General features: G+C 40.1%; 1 protein-coding gene across 2 annotated transcripts in view; it reads left to right on the forward strand.

The window, feature by feature from the left end:
• Nucleotides 1-20,611, forward strand: part of LOC134663955 (G-protein coupled receptor 179) — a 55,486-nt gene extending 34,875 nt beyond the window's left edge. The window contains exons 2-11 of one of the 2 annotated variants that reach the window (XM_063520503.1): nt 5,667-5,819; nt 8,830-9,354; nt 9,709-9,936; nt 10,699-10,767; nt 11,592-11,759; nt 12,510-12,704; nt 13,053-13,256; nt 14,151-14,348; nt 15,128-15,148; nt 18,234-20,611. In XM_063520503.1, the coding sequence (XP_063376573.1) occupies nt 5,691-5,819; nt 8,830-9,354; nt 9,709-9,936; nt 10,699-10,767; nt 11,592-11,759; nt 12,510-12,704; nt 13,053-13,256; nt 14,151-14,348; nt 15,128-15,148; nt 18,234-18,386 (1,890 nt within the window). In that variant the 5' untranslated portion in view covers nt 5,667-5,690 and the 3' untranslated portion in view covers nt 18,387-20,611. The remainder of the gene's footprint in view (nt 1-5,666; nt 5,820-8,829; nt 9,355-9,708; nt 9,937-10,698; nt 10,768-11,591; nt 11,760-12,509; nt 12,705-13,052; nt 13,257-14,150; nt 14,349-15,127; nt 15,149-18,233) is intronic. The other variant, XM_063520504.1, reaches the window with a different exon arrangement.
• Nucleotides 20,612-22,325: the final 1,714 nt, after the last annotated feature.

Raw genomic sequence — 22,325 nt, forward strand, 5'->3', positions numbered from 1 at the left:
AATTATGCACCCCGTTGTTATATATTTAATTTTGTTTGGGACTCGTTGGGACCATAAATCCAATGTTGCATTAATTGTGTGAAGTCGGTTGAAATCGTTTAATATAGGACCTATTTAGAGACGGAAAATTGTTCTATATTTTACTTACTTTTGCCCTTACAAATATCCCCATATTAGGGTAGCCAACAACGGACCACCGCAAAATGTAGGCACGCGATGACTCGATCAGGCGATTCCAATTTGCACACCGAACACACAATCTACACAACGAACGTAACAGGAATACGAATTTTGATTGTATCACGTTTTCAAATTAAAAGGCGGAAAAGGTGAAATTAATAATCATCCATTGGGATTCGTAACAAAATAATTATTTTTTCCTTTCGTTCATTGAATAGGATCAATTCGAGCCTTTGCCACAAAGAAAATTAAATTGAAAGGCATGGAGATTTGTATTTATGTTCATTGTGATAAAGTCACGCATCTCAGTCAAATTGCATGGACAAATTATGAATGATTTACCTATTAATAAAGTAACTTTGCGGTTGGGTGAATATTTAGTTGGGCTGCAGCAAAATTTAAAGACGACTATATAGTAGCTGTACCCGTTAGCTAGAAGGTACGCAAACTATCAGAGTCCCACCAATACGAGTATATAAATATCAAATTTCCTATAAAAATAGCAAGTACTACCACGAAACTGAACTTTCCACGGCATACGCCATTTATAGTCCTAGCTAAATTGGTTGTTCCAACTTTCGCTATGGAATTTAGCTAAAACCCTAAATGGCGTAACATTCCTTTCTGGTGACTGTATACGTTTTTAGCCACTTAAACACTTTAGTCATTCTGTCTTCAGTTGGCGGAAAAGACAATAATGGTCTGTTCGACTAAGTATTGATAATGGTTAGGGCGGCATGCAAGAGCAAGACCATAATATCTTGTACCTACTCAAGATCATTCGGATTCCGGTGGTTATATTTTATTGCACCTTTCAGTGCGAACGACGCCGGCGGCGCGATTCGGGAAATGAATTATTAGACATTTCACTAGATACGAAATAGTAAAGATATGTGACGTTCCACGGTAAAAGGTACCATTGCCCCAGCTCAATATTGTAGCAGCGTCAATAATAGCGTAAGCGCCAGCCGCCATAGTGTACCTTTTGCCGTGGAACGTCACATATCTTTACTATTTCATATCTAGTGAATATCTCATTCAATTCCCGAATCGCGCCGCGGGGGGCCTATCAAGCCAAGATGACAATCTTTTGCGCCGTAGCGAACGAAACGCCTCTTTCTTTATCGCACTAATATGGAAGCGTGATAGAGGGATATTAGCGTTTCGTCGCAAACGCTTTTCATCTTGGCTAGGCTAATGGGCAACCTAAAACTTCGTAGCAAAGCTGGGCCTTGATAGTACGAGTATTTTACCCATTCTCTGTGAATCATAAAGTATTTTAGGTGCGTATTTAATGATATCATGAAACCAAAGCTGAAGGCAGGTTTTTGCCGCGGCGAAGTTCCGAAAGCTTGGGGCGGTTAATTGGAAATCCTCGTAGCGGTTTCGTCGGTACATTTTTTTGCTACTCAGAAATTTGACTCTGATTTTTTGGGTTCGACCCAGATTTTAATACTGTAAAACGGGGTGAGTAGGTTTCGCGGGGAGAGGTGGGTTATGAATGGGGAGAGAAGGTTTGAGAGGGGGATGAGAAGAAATTTTAAGGCTACTGCTACAAAAATAATGTATTCCAATTTAAAATGGAGCTATAGTAATACGCATAATAAAAAAAAATCGATCCAACAATCTTCCAAAATCACCTTTGTATGAAAAACCCTCTCACCCCAAATACGAGGCACTACGGGGTGAGGTGGGTTTTCCTCTTTATCGTCAAAGTTATGAAATGAATACCCAAAATAAAATACAAACTAAAATACAAAAATCCGAACCACTTATTATATCCATTCAGTTTTCACATGTAAAAATAAAATTTTATCGAGGTTTGAAAGTCAAATTTCACCCAACTCACCCCATTTTACGGTACTCATTAATACTTAGTACCTATTGTCCATGTATCTTTTTTCTGCTGGGTATTTTGTATTTCAATACATTTAACTACTAGATTTTAACACCAATCCCCTCCTGGTGGCTCGTAATTGTAAGTATCATCATCATCATCAGTCGTTCCCTCAATGCTGAGGATCGTGACATCATGTCCTAATGTTGCTGACCAGTCTCTTCCATAGGCTTCTGTGTGTGTGTAGGTTGTTGTCTATTGTAAGTATTTTATTTAAGCGTATGGCGTATTAATATCAATATTGTAAGTAGAAACCACCGAAATAGATATTAATAAATTAACAAATGTGGCGTTTACAACTTTACCTAGTGTTTCTTTAGTTTGGGCCAGGGGCCAAATTCGACATGTACAACTGTCAGATTTCGCATCCACGTCAAATCAACAGTTGATTTTATTGCATACTGAGTGTTGATTCCATCAACGGTGGATAATATCATTTGGTACAACCAAAACTCCACTCTAAACTAAGGGTGGTTCGGTTTGGTTTGCTTGTCACCCTAACTGAGGATTGTTAATGTCAAATGTTGACATTGTACGTATTCGAGAACTTATGATTTTTCCCACATCAACGGGAGATCAACACGATACGTCAAACGTCGCTCGTCGAATAGGGGTCTAGGAAGCGTTCATGATTGGTCCGACTCTAAGTATCACCTCGTCTGTTAATGTTTCGATTCCATAAAAGGAAGATATACCAGGATAATGTAAAGGCGAGATGTAAACATATCTTTGACGACTTTGACGTTGACTGTAGGTACAGTCAACTGTAAAAATATGGGTGTAGACAACTTACGCAAAAATATGTGCCATAGTTCTTAATTCACTGACATAAGAGTTATTATGGGACATATTTTTGAGATGATTTGTACCTACAGCCATATTTTTACAGTTGAGTGTACATTAAAATAATCAACAGTAATACTTAGTTCAAATTTATCCGTCAACCGTCAACACTTTTTCAAAGTAATATTAAGTAATAGACTAAGGTATAGTCAGCCAAGAAAGTGGTCTACCACTTTTCGACTCTAACATCTGATTGATAGAGTCGAAAAGAGTACACCACTTTCTTGGCTGACCGTACCTGTATAAACAAGTGCGAGTCGCGCACGAAGGGTTCCGTACCATAATGCAAAAAAAAAACAAAAAAAAGCAAGAAAAAAACGGTCACCCATCCAAGTACTGACCACTCCCGACGTTGCTTAACTTTGGTCAAAAATCACGTTTGTTGTATGGGAGCCCCATTTAAATCTTTATTTTATTCTGTTTTTAGTATTTGTTGTTATAGCGGCAACAGAAATACATCATCTGTGAAAATTTCAACTGTCTAGCTATCACGGTTCGTGAGATACAGCCTGGTGACAGACGGACGGACGGACGGACGGACGGACGGACGGATAGCGAAGTCTTAGTAATAGGGTCCCGTTTTACCCTTTGGGTACGGAACCCTAAAAAGCTCTAAGTACTTTAGTAGGTAGATCGCTGAAAATCTTGGTAAAGATTTTTATTCACTGCCCTCCTGCGATTTAAGTGATGTTAATTTGCAAATAGTCACCCGAGACCTCCTCCCCTCTAATAGATTTAAAAGCCTTTTGCAATTAAGGTGACACACTGTCTCTTCCAGACATTCATCAAGAAAGTACTTGGGACGAGTGCGCATTTATAATCGTTGAATACCTATAAGAGAGTAGGTATAATTTATTTATTTAGATGACTATGACACTAAAAGTAAGTATAGCTCTAAAGTATATATAATATACTTAGCTAGTATAATAAAAACCGGGTTCCGTACCATTATGCAAAAAACGGCAAAAAGATGACGTTTTTGTTGTTTTTAGTATTTGTTGTTTTAGCGGCAACAGAAATCTGTGAAAGTTTCAAGTGTCTATATCACGGTTCATGAAATACAGCCTGTTGACAGACTGACAGACAGACAGACGGACAGAGGGACGGACAGCGGAGTCTTAGTAATAGGGTCCCGTTTTTACCCTTTGGGTACGGAACCCTAAAAAGATAAACGGATAAAAGTTATATAACGAGTCAGCTGCTGATAGTGAACAAGGTATTTTGTTTGTCCTTCATATTGCTGAATTCAGAAACGTTTTCTGACATCCTCTAAGACTGCTTAAATTCAGAACTTGGGCTGGGCCGTTCTTGGTTTTCTTTGTTATTGTAATAAGTATTTAATTTATTAGATAGTCTCATTTTCACACACACTAAATTCAGTGTTCCTAAAAAAGTTAGGAAGGGTAGATTGTAGCTAATTAAATAAAGTGACACCACAGAATAAGTAATAGTATTATCATACAGAACGGACACGCACCGCCCCGCCCCGACTCGGATTACCTCGCCCCGCGACTGAGTTCTGACGGACTCCTGACGTACGATCAGTTCGGCTAGCGACGCCGCGACGCGATGACGCAACGTTCAAAATGCCGGTGTATTGTGCGATGTACGGGTAGTACGGATACCTACTTATTGTAGAAATAAATAATAATATAGTGTTCCAAAGAGACGAAATATGTATCAGTAAATAAGGCTATATACTTTTGCGTAGAAATAATAATATCATATGAATTAAAACCCGTTCGTTGAATTTGTAAATGTTAAGCCAATTAACATTTAATATTTAAAGTACCTAAGGTAACTAGACCTTCTACACAGATATTCCTCGTAAATGTTTTCTTTTCACAAAAAAGAACTTGTTGGTCGCGGGACATTCGCGTTTGATTTTTAATTTAATTTTAAGAATTTAAGAATTAATTATGTTATATAAAATAATCAATAGGCATCAACAATAAGGTACATTTAATAATGGCGTGTTGAAAGTCCAAGTACGTGCAGGACTATAAACTGACAAAGCCAATTCAACAATTGGAGCGAAATAAAACATAAACCTATATTTTGTTAAACATAAACCTATATTTTGTTTTTTTACGTATTTCGGTCGAATTATGCAACGCAGCGGGCCGCTCGTCGTGTCCTTCGGCCGGCCTCGGCAAACCTCGGCTTCGCCTTCACCGCGCGCCGCACGAGTCAGCCCTAAGCCACTTACTCACACAATGACGCGTGTACAGACGTGCCGTGCACACATATAAACGCAAATGATTTTCGATGTATGGCGTGTCCGCCCTGTGGTGACACATGAAATATTTGCAAGGCATTTGTAAGACCAAGAACGTTTTTGCTTAATTCAAAACAAATAGGGCATAGTATCTTGGACTTTCTGGTTCTAATGGTTCAATTGGTTAATTTCTTAGGTCAGTGGCATACAGTATATATATGTTATGGACCAAGTGATTAATGAGGGCATTACGTAAGTTTGGCGAACCTAATATAAGTTTAAAATGTACCATACTTATCTGAAAAAAAAATTAAAAAAAAAATGTATAATGCCCGGGCATTATGAATAATGATAGCCTATATCGGGCCAATTATTATCTAAACTTCCTTATTTATCATTTAAGGAAGTAATTGTACAAAGAAGAACATAGTCAGGTTACAGTTTTAGCAATAATTTACTTATTCATGTAAGAAAATGCTGCAGATGTAACTTTTAAACAATATACTAACGGTAAAACTGATGTTCCAGATGTGGCGAGGCTGGAGGTGAGCGATGCGGGCGCGGTGGGCGGCGTGGGCGCTTGCTTGGTGCGCGTGCGCCGCGGCCGCGCCCGTCGAGTCGCCGCCGCCGGCGCCGCTCTGCGACCCGCTGCTGCTACGACACCCGCCGCCCAGGCCCTCGGTAAGACTTGTTGCGAATGTAGCAGGGGTAACCGTAATGGCTCCTCTACACGATGGGCCAACGCCGACCACTCCAAGGGACGCAGCCATGCGGTAGAATGAGATAGCAATATCACTTGCTCCCTTTAATGCATAAATGCGTCCCTTGGAGTGGCCGGCGTTGGCCCATCGTGTAGAGGAGCCATAATAAAGTTCGACGAAACTCACGCTCAGAGCGTGCACGTTGAAGCCACAAATGTATGATACAACGGTCGGCGAGGTTGTACGATCCGAGCGTGCGTTCTGTGGCCGAGGCATAAGTTTAGGGGGCCGGTTTTTGAAATTCGACCGCTCGATTTCGTGTATTTCGTTAAATGATATCTTCACTACTAGGCGTTTAAATTCTACTAATAGAATTGAAATCGAGTGGTCAATACCACTAGATTCCAAATTTCGATTTTCGAGTGACGAAATCGAGCGATCGAAATTCAAAAATAGGCCCCTAGGTACGAGCTGCATCGTCTGGCTTATATATACTATTACTATCAATCTGTACTTCGCGTAATCGTCATAAAGAATTGATCTGCTGTGAAATAGCCACTGCTTGAGCTCCAAACTCATAAGTTATGCCGTAGATAGACTACTTAATGTGAAACTTTGGTGAAACCGTTTGTGGTTGGTTTGGTGGTACCGTCGTTGGTTTGAAATGTACAAAATAGTACACATCGCCAAATGACAGTAGATAGGTACCTATCTGCCAAGTAGAGTTACTTAAATTATTTACTTACAACTACAAAGAGCGTTTAGGTTTTATCAGTCATCGTCATACAAAACTTGATCTAAATTTAATTCAACTGCTGTTTCATATGATTCACGTCCTATCAATGTCTATTATGAAACTGGAGATAAACAATATTAAAACTTCATCAAAATCAACAAGTTTCTAATATCGGACGAATCGAGCATTAAAATAGAGCTTATTCTTCGAATTAAAAACTCGTCTGTATTCCTGAAAGACATTAAATTTATAAATAATTCATCCAATTATACGGACGTCGCGAGGCGAAATGCACCAACTTCCAACGACCAAACTTGAGGAAATTAATTTTAAGCCAAGACGGGTATTCCCTTACCTCACAGACCTATGCTATGTTTACGTCCAACCAGCGTAATCTGACCTCCAGGTCTGTTAAAACGATATACATCACCGGGGAACTCACGGGTCTTTCTGAGTGGACTCGCGTGTGCATGGGGAGCTCTCGTTCGCAGGCCGCGGCGACTTCTGGACCAGTTTATTTTACGAAGGGGCTTAGTTAAAGTTATTAGGCTAGAGCGTGCTTAATCTGCGCTGAGCTGCTCGGACTCGGACTGTGGCTCATTCTGTGAATATTGCTTGTATCGCGTGATTTTTTGCGTACCTAATATATACTTTTGAATCATATTATCAGTTCAAACTGTATGGCGTAGACTCGGCTGTCATCGTTCGCATTCGGGTCTATCAAACATGGCAATTACTACAAGAGCTACGTATGTGTCTCAAATGTAATAAAAATGGTACAGTACAGAGGTACCGAAATTGCATTTTTTAGGAGACAAAAAGCGCTTAGCAACATGTTGAATTGCAAACTGTTTCTTCATCAAACGCGTTCAATAACAACAAATTAATGCTAACATGAAAAATCTGCATGTTTTAGATAGCAGGTTAACGTTAGGTACATCTTTCAAAAAATTCGATTCAAATTAATTAACCCAACTGCTACTTATTTTATGCAGCACAATGTTCAATGTAGCAACTAACAACCAATATCAAAATCTATGCGAACGAAGAAATAATACTTAAAAAGTGACAGTCAATGCTCGAAACCTTTTCTAACCCAAATTGATGAGAATGATGAGATAGCTTAATGCCGAGTGCTTTACTAATGGTCGAAAATAAAATTTTCCTTTATGTCTTCCGGGGTCAGGGTCGGGTCCCATACAGGACAGGCTCTGTAAGTAGGTAGAGATAGGTATATCATCGCCTACCAAGCGCAGACGAGCTACTCAAATCGACCAGCAAACTGTGACACTGGAATAACTTATTATCCGTATTTGAAAGGTATTAAAACTTATTATCCGTATTTGAAAGGTATTAATGCATACACTGGTTTTGATACTTAATAAACATAATATGTATGCTCGCATGCGACAGGAATATACGGACAGGACGCAATACCTTTTTCCGGAAACCTGTCGTTCGTACTAACTCCCTTCTCGTACACGTGTGAGGAAATAAAACGCCCGAAATAGTACATTTCGATGCTAGTGCGGAAGGTATGTCATTACTTCACGAGTACCGAGATATCTTGCCACGAGCCGCAGGCGAGTGGCAAGACTCGGGACGAGTGAAGAATGACATTTCCGCACGTGTATCGAACGACGTTTTTTAATACAGTTGCGAAAAAATAAGAAAAACATTGTTAATCGTACACTAAACAAAAGTGGTAACAGTGACAGCTCGGTTAGACGTCGTCTTTAAGTATATTATATCTATGGGCGTTTGACAGCTATTCCGTTCCATTCAGTCAACTTATTAAGAACGGAATTTTTAATATTGAATATTAACAAATAAACGTGTTATAATGATGAAGAGGTAAGTAATTAAATATGAAATATGTAATATTTTTCGTATTCTTACATTAACGGTAGGTTTTTATGCTGATTACGACGTTTAAAGGAAACTAATATTAACACTCATCAATAAGTAGTCGTGAATTGGAACAAGTATAAATTTAAAAAAATTGGAAAAGTAAAAAGCACTAGTTCGAGATAACCAACTTTCCGCACGGTAAACAGCTACGTAAAGTAGCACTTTTTGAGCAACTGTATTAAAAAATATTTTAATATCAACAATGGAACCAACTTCACAATGGTCATTACGCTAGAGGAAATGAAACTGTTCATAAAACATAAAATGATGGCATGAAGTCGGTTTTCTGTAAAAAAATATTATATTTATACATAAGTTTTGAATTCAAATTTTATTTGTTTAGAACGTGCTGGAGGCAGAGTCAGCCGCTGCGCAAGCTGCGCGGTCGCTGTCCGAGCTGATCGAGACGGGCGGCGCGAACGAGACGCGCGCGGCGGCGCTGGCGCGCTCCGTGCTAGCCGCCCAGCTCGACCCGCCGCCTGACGCCGTGGCCCTCGGCGCACCGCAGCTCCGCCTCGGCGTCCTCTTCGTCGCCGACCCACCCAGACTGATTATCTTTCAACAAAACAACTCTGCAGCCCTCCAGCAATTCTGGAAAACTTTAGCATCCGCATGGAATGCGAGTAACGTCGTCTGGTCGAATGCCTGGTACTCGTGCGAAAGGGAAGACAGAGGCTGGTGGAGCGGAGCGGCGGCGGCACGGGGATCGGGCGCTCTTCGCGCCGCGGCGGCGTTGTTCCGACGAATACCTGTTATGCCGTGCGAGGAAGCAATGTACGACCGCATGGGTGGGCCGCCGGCCTGCGATCCGGACACAACGGATTGTGAAGCCTTTCCGGCCTCGGGATATGACTTTCAAAATATAGAGGTACATTTCCTACATACAGAACTGTCCGAAGGCCCAACGTACCCACTAAGTACGTCAATAAATTTCTGATCCTACACAAGTTTTAACCCACCGCAATGAATAAATTTACCTAATTTTTTAATTGATAAATAATAGTCCCCACATTACGCTATATTGATGTTAAACGTGCCGCATTTCTCGGCCCTCCGACAGTGATATTACTGATGTTTCTGGAATATTTATGAATAGCTACTTAATATTTATTTATTTAGAAACAAACAGTCTGGTATTGCTACATTGGATACAATTGCATTTAGTAATATTGTTGTGTTATATTGTAATTAATATGACTTTATAAATTTGTTTGTTTTAAAGTACCGGTGCAAGTGCCGGCGGGGCTACTGGCACGCGATCGGCAGCGGCTGGCTGAGCGGGTCCGCCATCACAGAGCCCCTGCGGTGCGCGGCCTGCGGCATGGCCAGCAGCGACGAGGCGCAGTGCGACGGCGAGGTCTTCCACGCCACGCTGCTGGCCGTCAACCTGGCCGGCATGCTCGTGTGCCTCGTCATTGGCCTTATTATATTTAGAAAGAGAAAGTGCAAAGTAAGTAACTCTAACTGTTGGTGCGCTGAGGCAAAAACCTTCCTCAGGGAAGTAGGTCGTCGCCTGCAAGAAAGAGGCCTTGACCCGCGCTCCAGGTTTTTCCTGGTGCAAAGGCTGTCTATAAATAAATAAATAAATAAATAAATAAATAAATATAACAGGACATTTTTACACAAATTGACTGAGCCCCACGGTAAGCTCAAGAAAGCTTTGTGTTGTGGGTACTCAGACAACGATATATATAATATATACATACTTAAATACATAGAAAACAACCATGACTCAGGAACAAATATCTGTATCATCATACAAATAAATGCCCTTACCAGGATTCGAACCCGGTCTATCGCAATTCAACGCAGCAACGCAGTGTGATGGGCACCTTTGCGCGGGGAGGCCTCTTTCAGTAGTTTTTACATTCCTTGTTTTATTTTAGATTATATTTAGGGTTGTTAATTTTAATTTAGTATTATTCGTCGATGTATTTAGTTCATAAGTTATTTATTTGTCTTTTTACTGTCTTTTTCAATGAAGTAACTCTTGGAAGAATCCGCGAAGACAGGATGCTAATGGTTGCTTGTTTATTTTCTGATAATTATAACGAAGATAAATGGAATAGAAGTACCTATACTAAGAGACATAGGTTATTAACACATTCACTGCCCCCGACGCACATGTGCGTTCACCGTCATACAAGTTGGTTCCTAGGCCACGCCCCCTGGTAGTGAATGCGTTAATTGTCGTGTTACTTATTGGTTCCAGGCCGTCGCAATGGGCATGTGGACTGTGCTAGAGGTGGTGTTGCTTGGGGCTCTGTTGATGTATGGATCCGTAAGTAGCAAGTGGTAGACGTACCTACCTACTTATATCATGTTTACGTAAGTAGCTTCTGTCACCAATCGAGTAGGTAATCGTTCTTTAACTTAGTTACCTACCAACACAAATGGATATGATGAATTGTTATGTAATCTGACGTTATCTTGCCGTCAATATGTATTGTATCAAAACAGTAATATTTATCAAAACAGTGAAAATAATGTATCTTTGCACTTCTTTTATCTAAGTATATTTTTGAAATGAAATCGATATTTTAGATTTATCTTATCGTTATCAAATCGTGACAATGTAATGTATCACATGTTTTAAAATAAATATTACCTAATGTTTATGACATAAGACAGGGAAGTATTTTTTATTACTTATTTTTACATAAGTCAAGGTGTAAGTTTTGTGTTGGCGGTGATTTGATTTTTGGGAGACTTTTCATGAGAAAAATTGACACTTATTTTCCATTAGGTAGGTACTTTTTGGTGGTCAGCTATCAGCACCATACCTTAAACACTCGTTGTAGTGAACCTTGGCAACATTCTCAAAAAAATTAGCCTACAAAAATTATTTGAGACATCATAGTATAGAGCTCGGGAGCAGGAGTTATGTTTTAACATCATGCAGTACCGTCTTTACCTAAGGGAACACGGGGCTCGTACCCCTGGCGCGCCGAAGAACAGACAGTAACAGTATATTTGATTACTCATTATAAATAGAAGATCATAGTTAGTAGTAAAATTTTAACCCCAAATTTTTATGTGACCCCAGCATAGTTTAAGATGGCCCTGACATCATGGCTAGTTACTATAGTATTGTGTATTGTGCAGGCAGCGACGCAATACATCAAGGAGCCGCGGTGGCGCTGCGTGGCGGGCGCGTGGCTGCGCGAGCTGGGCTTCGTGGCGTGCTACGGCTCAGTGGTGCTGCGGCTGTGGGTGCTTCTGGCCGAGTTCCGGACTAGGAAGGCGCACCGGTGGACTCCAAGGGACTCTGAGGTACGGCACTATACTTATATGTATATTCATGATGGCAGCATGATCTCTTGTTATAGTTGTTATACTATAGTTACCCTGCTCGATGGGAGAATGATTACGTGAGTTTGGTTTTGTGGTGTAGGTACTTCGGTTCAGTGATGTTTCTTGGGTTCGACCGTGGGTGCTGCTGCCTGAGTTCTTAAAGACTAATGTATGATACACTGTGTTGTGATTGTGATACTGTAGGTGTAGTGGCTTATGGGCGCGACGCTGCGAACGTTTAGCTTCTTGGAGTGCTACGGCTCCGTAGTATTGAGTAAATTCACTCACTATAAGACAACATTATAGTAATAATGCCATTAATGCCAAGGTAAACTTTCGTGTTGTATGGTCACGTAATGCTGCGATTAGTTGTACTTCTAGCCCTAGTTCAATCTCTTAATAAGAAGCCACATCGGTAGAGTCCCAGGATACAACTGCAAGTTACAGTCGCCATCACATATATCGGAGCGGCCACGGTGCTCACAAATATCTGAGCACGCCTCTATTATCAAGGCGTTAGAGTGCGTGTTCAGTATTGTGAACACCTTGGCCGCTCCGATATATCTGATGGCCACTGTACAAATTACCGTGATAGTACATTGCTAGTATATTTGGCAGTGTTTTAATTATGGGTTATAGTTATAGTTAAAGATGGCAAACAAATGGGTACCTATAACTGGTTTTACATAAGTACAAGTTGTTTTACCGATAATTTTGTGCACTTTGCAGGTGCTCCGAATAGTAGGCGCAATGCTCTGTGGCGCGACGTGTTATTTAGCAGCCTTTACTGCGACAGCGGCGTGTGAGCGAGAAGGCTGCACCAATGCGGCTTGGCATCATGTCACCGCTGGCGCTGAACTACTGCTGCTAGCCGCCGGAGCTAGGATCGCATATGCGGCGAGGAACGCAAATGTGCCCTTCCAGGTAAATAGATCTTAAAAGTGATTTTGATAAAAACCTTGTGCTTCATGCAAGGTTATTATACATAGAGTGCCACCTCTACATACTTACAACACTTCCTACACCTTTACCTCTGCATACACAGTTGCAACGTAAAAGAGAGAGGACTGCATCATCGAGACATGGCCCCATGTAAACGGCACGGGTGCTGACGAACAGCTTCTTAAATTTCTTAATTTTGCGACCCATTTTGCGAATATATGTATGTATCTTGATGACAAATATTCGCAAAAGTAGAGCAACTTAATCCCGGATGAGTTACACTCGTTATCCACAATATGACATCTTTAATATGTATTGTATTTTATGCAGGAGCGCGGCTGGTTGGCGACTGCGCTGGCATGCGAGTTTTTTAGCGGGCTAGCGTGGCGCGGCGCAGCGCTGGCGGGCGCGGCGCCCGAGCAAGAGCCGCTGGCTGCCACGGCGCGCGCGCAGGTCTCCTCCGGCGCCGCGCTGGCGTGCGTGCTCGCGCCGAGGCTGTGGCATGGATACCGCGCGCGGTCTCTTGCGCAGGAGGTAACAGTATAAAAACTATTAGACGCTCGGATGGAAATCAGCTATCGAAGCAATAACGCCTAGCAATATACGCACGAGAACTTTCCAAAGTTGCGAAACTTTCCACATGAGAATTTCTCGGTAACTTCTGAGAATGTTCTCGAGAACGAGAATTTATTTATTTATCGTAGTTTATATACCATGAAGAATATAGAAAATTCCGACTTGGGGTACTTGACCAAATGTCATAGAGGGACCCTGGCAGTTTTTGAAGCCATGTTTTTTTCAATATGGACGACTTTTTTTTTAATTTTTTCAAGTTTGTCCTAGCGCGCTGACATTTTGGTTACGGAATCTCGGGGTCCCCTAGATATGTATGAAAAATTTTTTTTTGGTAAATTGCTACAATTGCGGGAAAACTGGCCATTTTTATTTTGTATGCCAACTTTTAAACGGTGCATGATAGGTGGGGGGTGCTCGACCAAATGTCATAGAGGGCCCCGAGACAAAACAATCTGCATTAAAAAAAATCAAAAAGGCCGACTTTTTTTATTTTTTCAAGTTGGTCCGAGCGCGCTGAGATTTGGCATGGCGGGAGATAGAGGCGTCTAGATTCCTATGACAAAAAAATTTTTTTGGAAAAATCCAAGATGGCGGAACATTAAATTTCCATATTGCAGAATGTTCTGAGAACATTCTCGAGAACGTTTCCGCTTTTTGGGAATGTTCTGCAATTTGTACATTGCTAATTATGCCAAGAGACGCACGTAGATTCTGACAACGCTAACTTTGCACAATCTTGGCAATAAGGATGCATACTACGTAAAACTTGGTGTTTTCATACCACTGACTAGTGTGTACCGACTCTATTTACACTTTATTGGATGGAAATTATCTTCAAAAACTTGGTTTCAGGTATCTCGCAGAGGCCCAGCAGAGGGCTTCGGTGTAGAGGGCGAGGAGGAGCCCACATCTGAGGAAGTGAGGGCCGAGCTGAAGCGGCTCTACGTGCAGCTAGAGATCCTCAGGAACAAAACGCTGCGGCGGGACAACCCTCATATCAGCAAACGCAGGGGGGGACGCAAGCCGCCGCACAGGCGGTTTTCCTTACAGGTATACTTGGTGCCAGGTTGATATACTTGTAGCATCATATTAGGGCTGGACTATCCATTGAGGCTTTATATCGCCGTGGTTCTGACTGGTAAACTATCAACCAATGGATATAATCCACAATCCCACACAGAGACACATCATACACTTTAAACTATTAGCACAAGTGCAAGTGCTACATGAAATAACATGTACTCAGCACACTTCACGCGCCATAACAGCAATAAGTGCTTACAGAATGAGCTTATACATATGAGTGGCTTAAGTATGTACAATTTGAAACTTCATACATAATTCATACATTATCAATGTTATAATAAATTTACATATTAGGTATATATGGAACCAACAGACGGACATCCGATAACGAGAATTTTGACAAAAATGATAAACATTTGCATCTACAGAACACTTCCAATCCATAACCATGTATGTGTAACGTATGTACCTACAACAACCTACCTATTTTTGTATTTGAACATTTCTGGTCAATAAAGTAGTACCCGTACAATATGCAAGATCCTTATAGTTACTACCTACTTACTACATTATTATCCACTAGTAACTAGTTATATCCCTTATTTCTGCAGATTATACATGTACTTTAGTAGGTCTTTTTCCCAAAATACTCGTGACAACCTTTATACAAACCTGCCGACATATATATCGTATATTCTTGAACAGTAGGTACTTATGTGATACCTCAACCCTTCTGTATCGGTGTTCTCTATCTTCATTGCCATTAATTGAATGTTTCATCTTCCATCCCACACCGACTTTAGAAAAAGGGCAGTCGTGAAAAGGTAAGGAAAGGTGTGATAATATCGCATGTGCACTGACGTGGAGCACCCGCATGCCCCCGGAGCCGCCCCGCCCCGGCGCCCCACCCCTGTCCGTCTGCAATGTTTCGGATGTCTGCTTTATCTGTGGCCGGGCCCCAGCCACTGGGCGCCCGGCTCTCCGCTCGGAACTAGCCGTTTTATCTTTCCATCGAGATTTCTCGATTGAAACCATAATAACGGATGTTTTTGTTCGCTATTTCTGCCGTTCGGCTTGATCTTCCTTTGAGCGTCTTTCATCACGCTGACGTTTCTTTGTAGAGATTAAACCGATGCTACACGAATAAGTTATGATTCACGTTTTATCCTGACCTCTCTAAATGCACTAGATATTACAAAGCGTGTTGAGTTTTGTATCTATTATCTTAATAATCAAGCAATAAGTTCTCAGTACTTACCTAAAACACCAAAGTTATAAAAATACTAAAACGCCTCAATAATAATTAGCTACATGCATGAATTTTTTGCAGGATACGTTAATCGATTCTACTTTCCGTGACATTCAAATGTTTCTAATAAACCTGCTATCTATTGTACCTCAGAACCTTCCAAATTGTAAAACATAACTATGTGGGTCGCGCACCGCGAGTAAAAACGCCACCTTCAAAAAGCGCGTAGCTTGTGCCGTGACGAGCCGTCCGGCTGCGCCAAAATGTACCAATCAATGGAAAGTTAAATTCCGTCAAAAATGCGTTAAAATACATAGATGCCATATAGACCGGGAGATAGTGACACATTTTACTGGGTCATTTGTACCAGTATGGCGGTTCGTCAGGGGTCTAAGTACGTAATGAACGAAATAAAAATGATGGTCATAGCGCTGGTACCGGCGGCCCAATCGCGTGGGCGTTAGTCGAACGTGTCGGATAAAATACGTGTGTCGAACGATTTGTTCCACAAAAATCCTCGTATTATTCGATAGTCCATAAAAAAGAAGTAGACGGTAGCGTAATGCCATACTTCTCCGGTGTGACTGCCAGCCCGCCATACTGAGGCGAACACGTTAATTTAAAAACAACAATTCAATCATTTGTGCCAAGCTAATTTTTGCACAGGTGATCATCGTCGAGCAGCCATTCATGGACATCACCATGCCATACTTTTCGGATGGTTCCAAATGGCCGCCATACCGCCGCAAAGGAGTTAATTTTTTTTTTATTGCTAAACGATTTGTACCATCTTGTAATTTTTTTTCAAGACTTTCTGTGTGATCATAAATGGAAATCTCATAATGCCATACCTGTAGGAGGTGGCAAATGTGTACAATATTTTTTATTTTATTTCAAGAATGGTGCCCCTTTTTCCCCCTATTGGAAGTATGGCAAATATAATAATGGTCACATTGCATCATACAATTTCCAAAAATCCAAATGCCATACTGGTACAAATCGTCAAAAAATTGTTTTTTGTTTTAAGTCTTGGCTTAAGTCTCACAGTCGTCCGCCCCGTAGTTATAATCTGAAATATTTTTTTTTAGGTATAATTGTATCCAAACATCCAAATCCAGAATATGATGATGCCATGCTGTAAAAAATTATTTTACGTATACATAGTCGTATTTTTGAAACGTGTCGATTAAATAAGTTTTTCAAGTATGGCAGCACTTTTTCCCCCTACTATAAGTATGGCAATTATAATAACGGTCACATTTTATCAAATACTTTCCAAAAATTTAAATGCAATACTGGTACAAATCGTTTAGCAATAAAAAAAAAATTAACTTTTTTTTTTTTTATTATTATGAATGGGCTTACTCATGGCCACAGACTAGCCGAGGCGTAGACGTGGCCTACGATGGAGCGAGCTCGCCCAGAAGATGCCTGTTCACTCTTGATTTGAAGGTTGCCGGGTTATAAGAACACGGAAATATAGACGCCGGCAAGGAATACTCCTTAACGACGATAACTCCTTTGCGGCGGTATGGCGGCCATTTGGAACCATCCGAAAAGTATGGCATGGTGATGTCCATGAATGGCTGCTCGACGATGATCACCTGTGCAAAAATTAGCTTGGCACAAATGATTGAATTGTTGTTTTTAAATTACTTAACGTGTTCGCCTCAGTATGGCGGGCTGTAAGTCACACCGGAGAAGTATGGCATTACGCTACCGTCTACTTCTTTTTTATGGACTATCGAATAACACGAGGATTTTTGTGGAACAAATCGTTCGACACTCGTATTTTATCCGACACGTTCGACTAACGCCCACGCGATTGGGCCGCCGGTACCAGCGCTATGACCATCATTTTTCTTTCCTTCATTACATGCTTAGACCCCTGACGAACCGCCATACTGGTACAAAAATGACCCAGTAAAATGTGTCACTATCTCCCGGTCTAATACATGTTTGTCTCGTTGTAACATAAGGAATATAATAAATGTTTAATACACCTACAAAAAAAATACACCTACCCTGCTTAAAATGAGTAATCATTTTTTTATAATTTTACATTTTGAGATAAATCAAGATCTCTATCTCCTATCGCTAATTTTAAAAAAATGGGTACCTACTAAAAATATGTTAATATTTTACGTTTGTAACTCGGAAAAATGTTACAATACAATGGGGTATTTAAACATTTTTGTATTAATTTCGTGTTGTTAAACGTGTTTATTGAACAAACATTGTAAAATATTTTTCATGCATGTAGCCCAGCCTATTATAAGGAGATAAAGGTTAATCAGGCACTTGCTAAAAATAGTTCCAAGACTGGATGGTTTATCTAATCATTATTACATGATATACCATAATCTTCAAATTTACTATGACTAAATTGAGCCTATGACTCAAACTCTTGAAATTCTACTACGCTTAATTACACATACCGATTGTTAAAAGTCAACACGCTTCAGGCCGCCTAGCCAAGGTTACAATCGCTATCGCTTCGACAACGAAAAGCATTATGTATCTCTATCACTCTTCCATATGAGTGTGACAGTGACAGTTGCGTTTCGATCGCTACGGAGCGATAGCGATTAGCATCTTGGCTACGCCGCCAGTTCCTCTGTCATTGTCGATAACTCTCTAACGAATGGTTCTATGTCCAGGCCTTGCAGGCGCGGCGAGGTGGCAAGGGCAAGGCCGGCGGCAGCGCCAGCGCCGTGGAGGCCAGCGAGGCCGGCGACGCCTCTCGCACGCCAGAGGACTCCGTGTGCTCCAACGAGGGCCCCTCGCACTACACCGACTGCGACCAGACGTGATCCCGCCGCCGCGACGGGAATTCGTCCAGTCGCTCCACGGCCAACGGCTACGGCGACCTGCTGGAGGTTTGAAGACTCGGGTTGCGCATCACCGTGTGTTGGTTCAAAATTCGGACAATTGCAAAAATTTGGTGATTGTATTTCACTTATTAATCGTCGAAATACTGTTCGAACTGCGTTTGGGGTACCTAAGTAAATTTTGCTACGAGCAATAAATCATTTACCAACGCATCCAAATTGTTATTTGGATGTGTTTATTGAAAATGTAATCTAAATATTGAACTCTTGTGTAATAAAAACATTTATAGAACATAAATAAAGCTCATGAAATGAGCAGGGCATGAAGCCTGTACCTAAATGTTAGTATTAAATACTCCTATGTAAAGAAAGCGCCCATTCTCCTGAAAAAGTTGGGCCCGTTTCTATCCTAGGTGTATGGCTAATCGAGTAAGATCATGTTGGATAAGAAAAATAGGAAAGTGGGCGGTAGTTATCGTATGTGTTGCGTTTAGAGCGGAGTTGATTGGTGTATTAATAGATGAACCACGTGGGATCGATCTTTTTCCAGAGCAATAATTTGCCTAGTCCCTGACCATTGATGTTACTGTAAACTAGTTTCTAAGTTGCAAGGCAGTCAACTTGTAGCTACTTCTGCCACTTACAACTTACTAAGGTAAATTGGTAGTTATTGCCCACAAACAATGATTTTTAAACCGCATTTTTAAATAAACATTGTTATATGGTAATTAACAGTTAGTTACTAAGCGGACCCCAGGCTCCCATCCCATCCCGTGTCAAAATGCCGGGATAACGCGAGGAAAAATATATATGTGTCTACAGTTAACAGTTCAGAATGTTTTTTTTTTCAATATAGTTAGACATTGAGCCGCGGCAAAAAGGCATCATTTGCAAATCCGTATTTCAATTGAATATGCCACCTTGCCATGCTTACATATCTACATACCACTCGATCTTGCTACAATAAAGTGAGTAATGCAATCAAACATCAAATCCATTTTTATTGGTTTGATACGATTAAGGATTTTAAGGGATTGCGTGCCTTTAAGTGGATAACGAATTATGGTTTGTTTTTCTACTACTAACACATGGTGAAATCAGCAGATACAAGTATTTATATGATCATTTCACAGAAACTAAAAACATCAGACCGAAGCAATATAGGAAATAGGAAAAACGTTCATACAGTTTTTTTAATTTAGTTTTTTTTATTTTAATGGTCAATAAAGCACAAGCAATACGAGTTTCCTTTTTAGTTACTCGTGTAGGTACAAACATAATAATATAATAGTTTTATAAGTTAAAATTTGATTCTAAAGACCAAACGAGACCGCTAAAGTAGATATTAATTAATTAAAGTATAAGGACTCGAACATTCCAGCTCATCCTGTTTCGTTCTGAATGCGATTATTGTCAGGCAAATATCAATATCAATAATAGACTTTTGAAAATTTTAGGTTAAGTATGACATGACTTACATTATAAATAACTAAATAAGATGTTAATTTATTGAGCTGCTTATTTTCTAGTCCATCACAATGCTTAGCTATTAACTAAAAGTCTCGACCTTCTACATACATATGAGTAAAATTTGTTTAATATATTGATAATATATTTATTGTTGTACTTAGCCCTAATTTAAAGTAATTTTTCGTTGTAAGTGTTGACTACTGGTTTGTAAAAAAATGTAATGCCTACTTAATAACAGCAGCGTACCTACTTACTTGGTTGTTTTACATGGTGTCTATTTATTTCTGAAGCTGAATGATGTCAGGCAACTGACATGACGCTCCGTGATTTGATTCACATTATTATCATGCTTTTAGCCTGCTCTTTATGATACACCCAAGTATTGTAGGTACCCAAGTGATATGTAAATATGCTGCTATTAAGTGGGAACACATTTAAGATAATGTATGTAATTTTGTTTCTTAGAAAATTAGGACTCTCGTGTCCAGTTGTTATTGTATTTAAAACATTTTCTCTAAATTATATTGATGGGTAATGGATAGCGCGGGTGTTATATAACAATAGATATGTGTACATATTAGAGTAAGTGTTCGACATTACGTGTGCAAGTCTGGCAGTTTGTTTGTGTTCCATTGAGCTTTGTTCCATGTTTGCGATGCGCGAGCGCGTATATTGTGATGCCGAGTAGTATTATATATCGATTAATATATTATTTATTAATAAACCACATGTTCATATTTGGTGCTGTTTTATTTTCCTGATTGTAGGTGTTTTTCTCAAGTCTATATTTTAGAATTCACCGATCTCCACCCGATAGACTAGGACGGGTTGATGGACATATCAATAAAATTACCTACATTTGATTTAGGTTATTTTCGTATTGCGATTGGGTTAAATCATACCTAACTAACTTCCGCGGTAATCGGCAATTCGGCGAATAAACTGTTTCATTATTTAATACAGACTATTTCGCGTCTACATATATTTAAAGATACATGTAGGTATCCAGTGGTTATGGGGCACATTAGTAATGGAACTGTCACCTAACACCAATAGCCAGGCGGCGCCACACTTAGGGTCGGTTGCACCAAACTGTTACGAACGTTAAAGAGTTCGCTAAATTTTTATGTATGGAAAGTTTCATAGTAAAGGCGCGGGGCGCGCCGGCTGACGATGATCAGTCTGTCAAATGTGGTTGGTGCAACTGGCACTTAATCTTCATTTCCGGCACTTCCATGGCCCTGCGTAGCACAGCCTTGTTACCTCTACGGGGTCACGCGGCGCGTCAAAACCGCTCGTAGCACTCGTAGCCTCTATACAATTGGTGGTTCGACGTCACAATTAATGCATCTATTGCCTCTCCTCCTCTGACTGAGTTTTCGTTTCAAGTAAAAATAATTTACTTATAGCGGAATAACCATTTACTATTTGTACTATACTTCGTTTTTTTTAGCATTAGAAATTAGGTAAACAATCTTGATGTGTCTTTTAATTGAAAAACACATTTTAAAAATAAGTTACGGCAAATATGTAACAAATTATGAATCTAATACGATCATTTATATTCTTCTGCTTTCATAAGTGATAATTATTGATTTTTAAAAAGTGTTTTTCAATTAAAAGACATGCCAAGATCGCTTACCTTCTTTCAAGTTCTTTCTAATGCTAAAAAAAACGAACTATAGATTGATATCGTTTTTCTGTGCACCGGTTCTGGATAACAATTATATTTGTCTACATGAAACAACCATAATAATATGATAGTGATCTTGATTCGACAATGTATGTCCAGAGATTTTTAGTATTTTTAATGGATTTTCTATTGAACAAATTCGAGGCTTCTTCATACGTAGAATAAGCAGTTCGATTACCAATGTGGATTATTTCTAACAGCGCACACCATTTTGCGCTTATTGGCTACGTGCAGGTTTGTCTAACCTGTTCATTTTAAAAACCGCAAACGATGTACCTACAGGTTAGCTTGGCACACGCATACTAGAGGCCAAAACAAAATTTTTAACCTGGCTAACCTGGGGGCCGATTTTTGAATTTCGATCGCTTGATTTCGTCACTCGAAAGTCGGATAACGGGGAAATGCTAATTTATTAAATATACGAGGTATCGAAATTTGGAATCTCGTGGTATTGACCACGTAGTAGAATCTATTAGTAGACATGTAGTACATTCTATTAGTAGAACTTAAACGCCTTAGTAGTGGAGATATCATTTAACGAAATACACGAAATCGAGTGGTCGAATTTCAAAATTCGGCCCCCTGTACATCGATTTGCAGTTTTTCTATGAAATTGGGGTCGTACGGCTACTACGGCTGCCGCTAGGTGTCTTATATCCAGACATCGTAACTTTTACAGCATTTATGGTGCAGCGACGTGATGTTAACAGAATTGGTATATATAATTCCAACTGAAATGGTAAATTAAGGTTAATATT

Source organism: Cydia fagiglandana, chromosome 4, assembly GCF_963556715.1.
Source record: "Cydia fagiglandana chromosome 4, ilCydFagi1.1, whole genome shotgun sequence".
Lineage (NCBI taxonomy): Eukaryota > Metazoa > Arthropoda > Insecta > Lepidoptera > Tortricidae > Cydia > Cydia fagiglandana.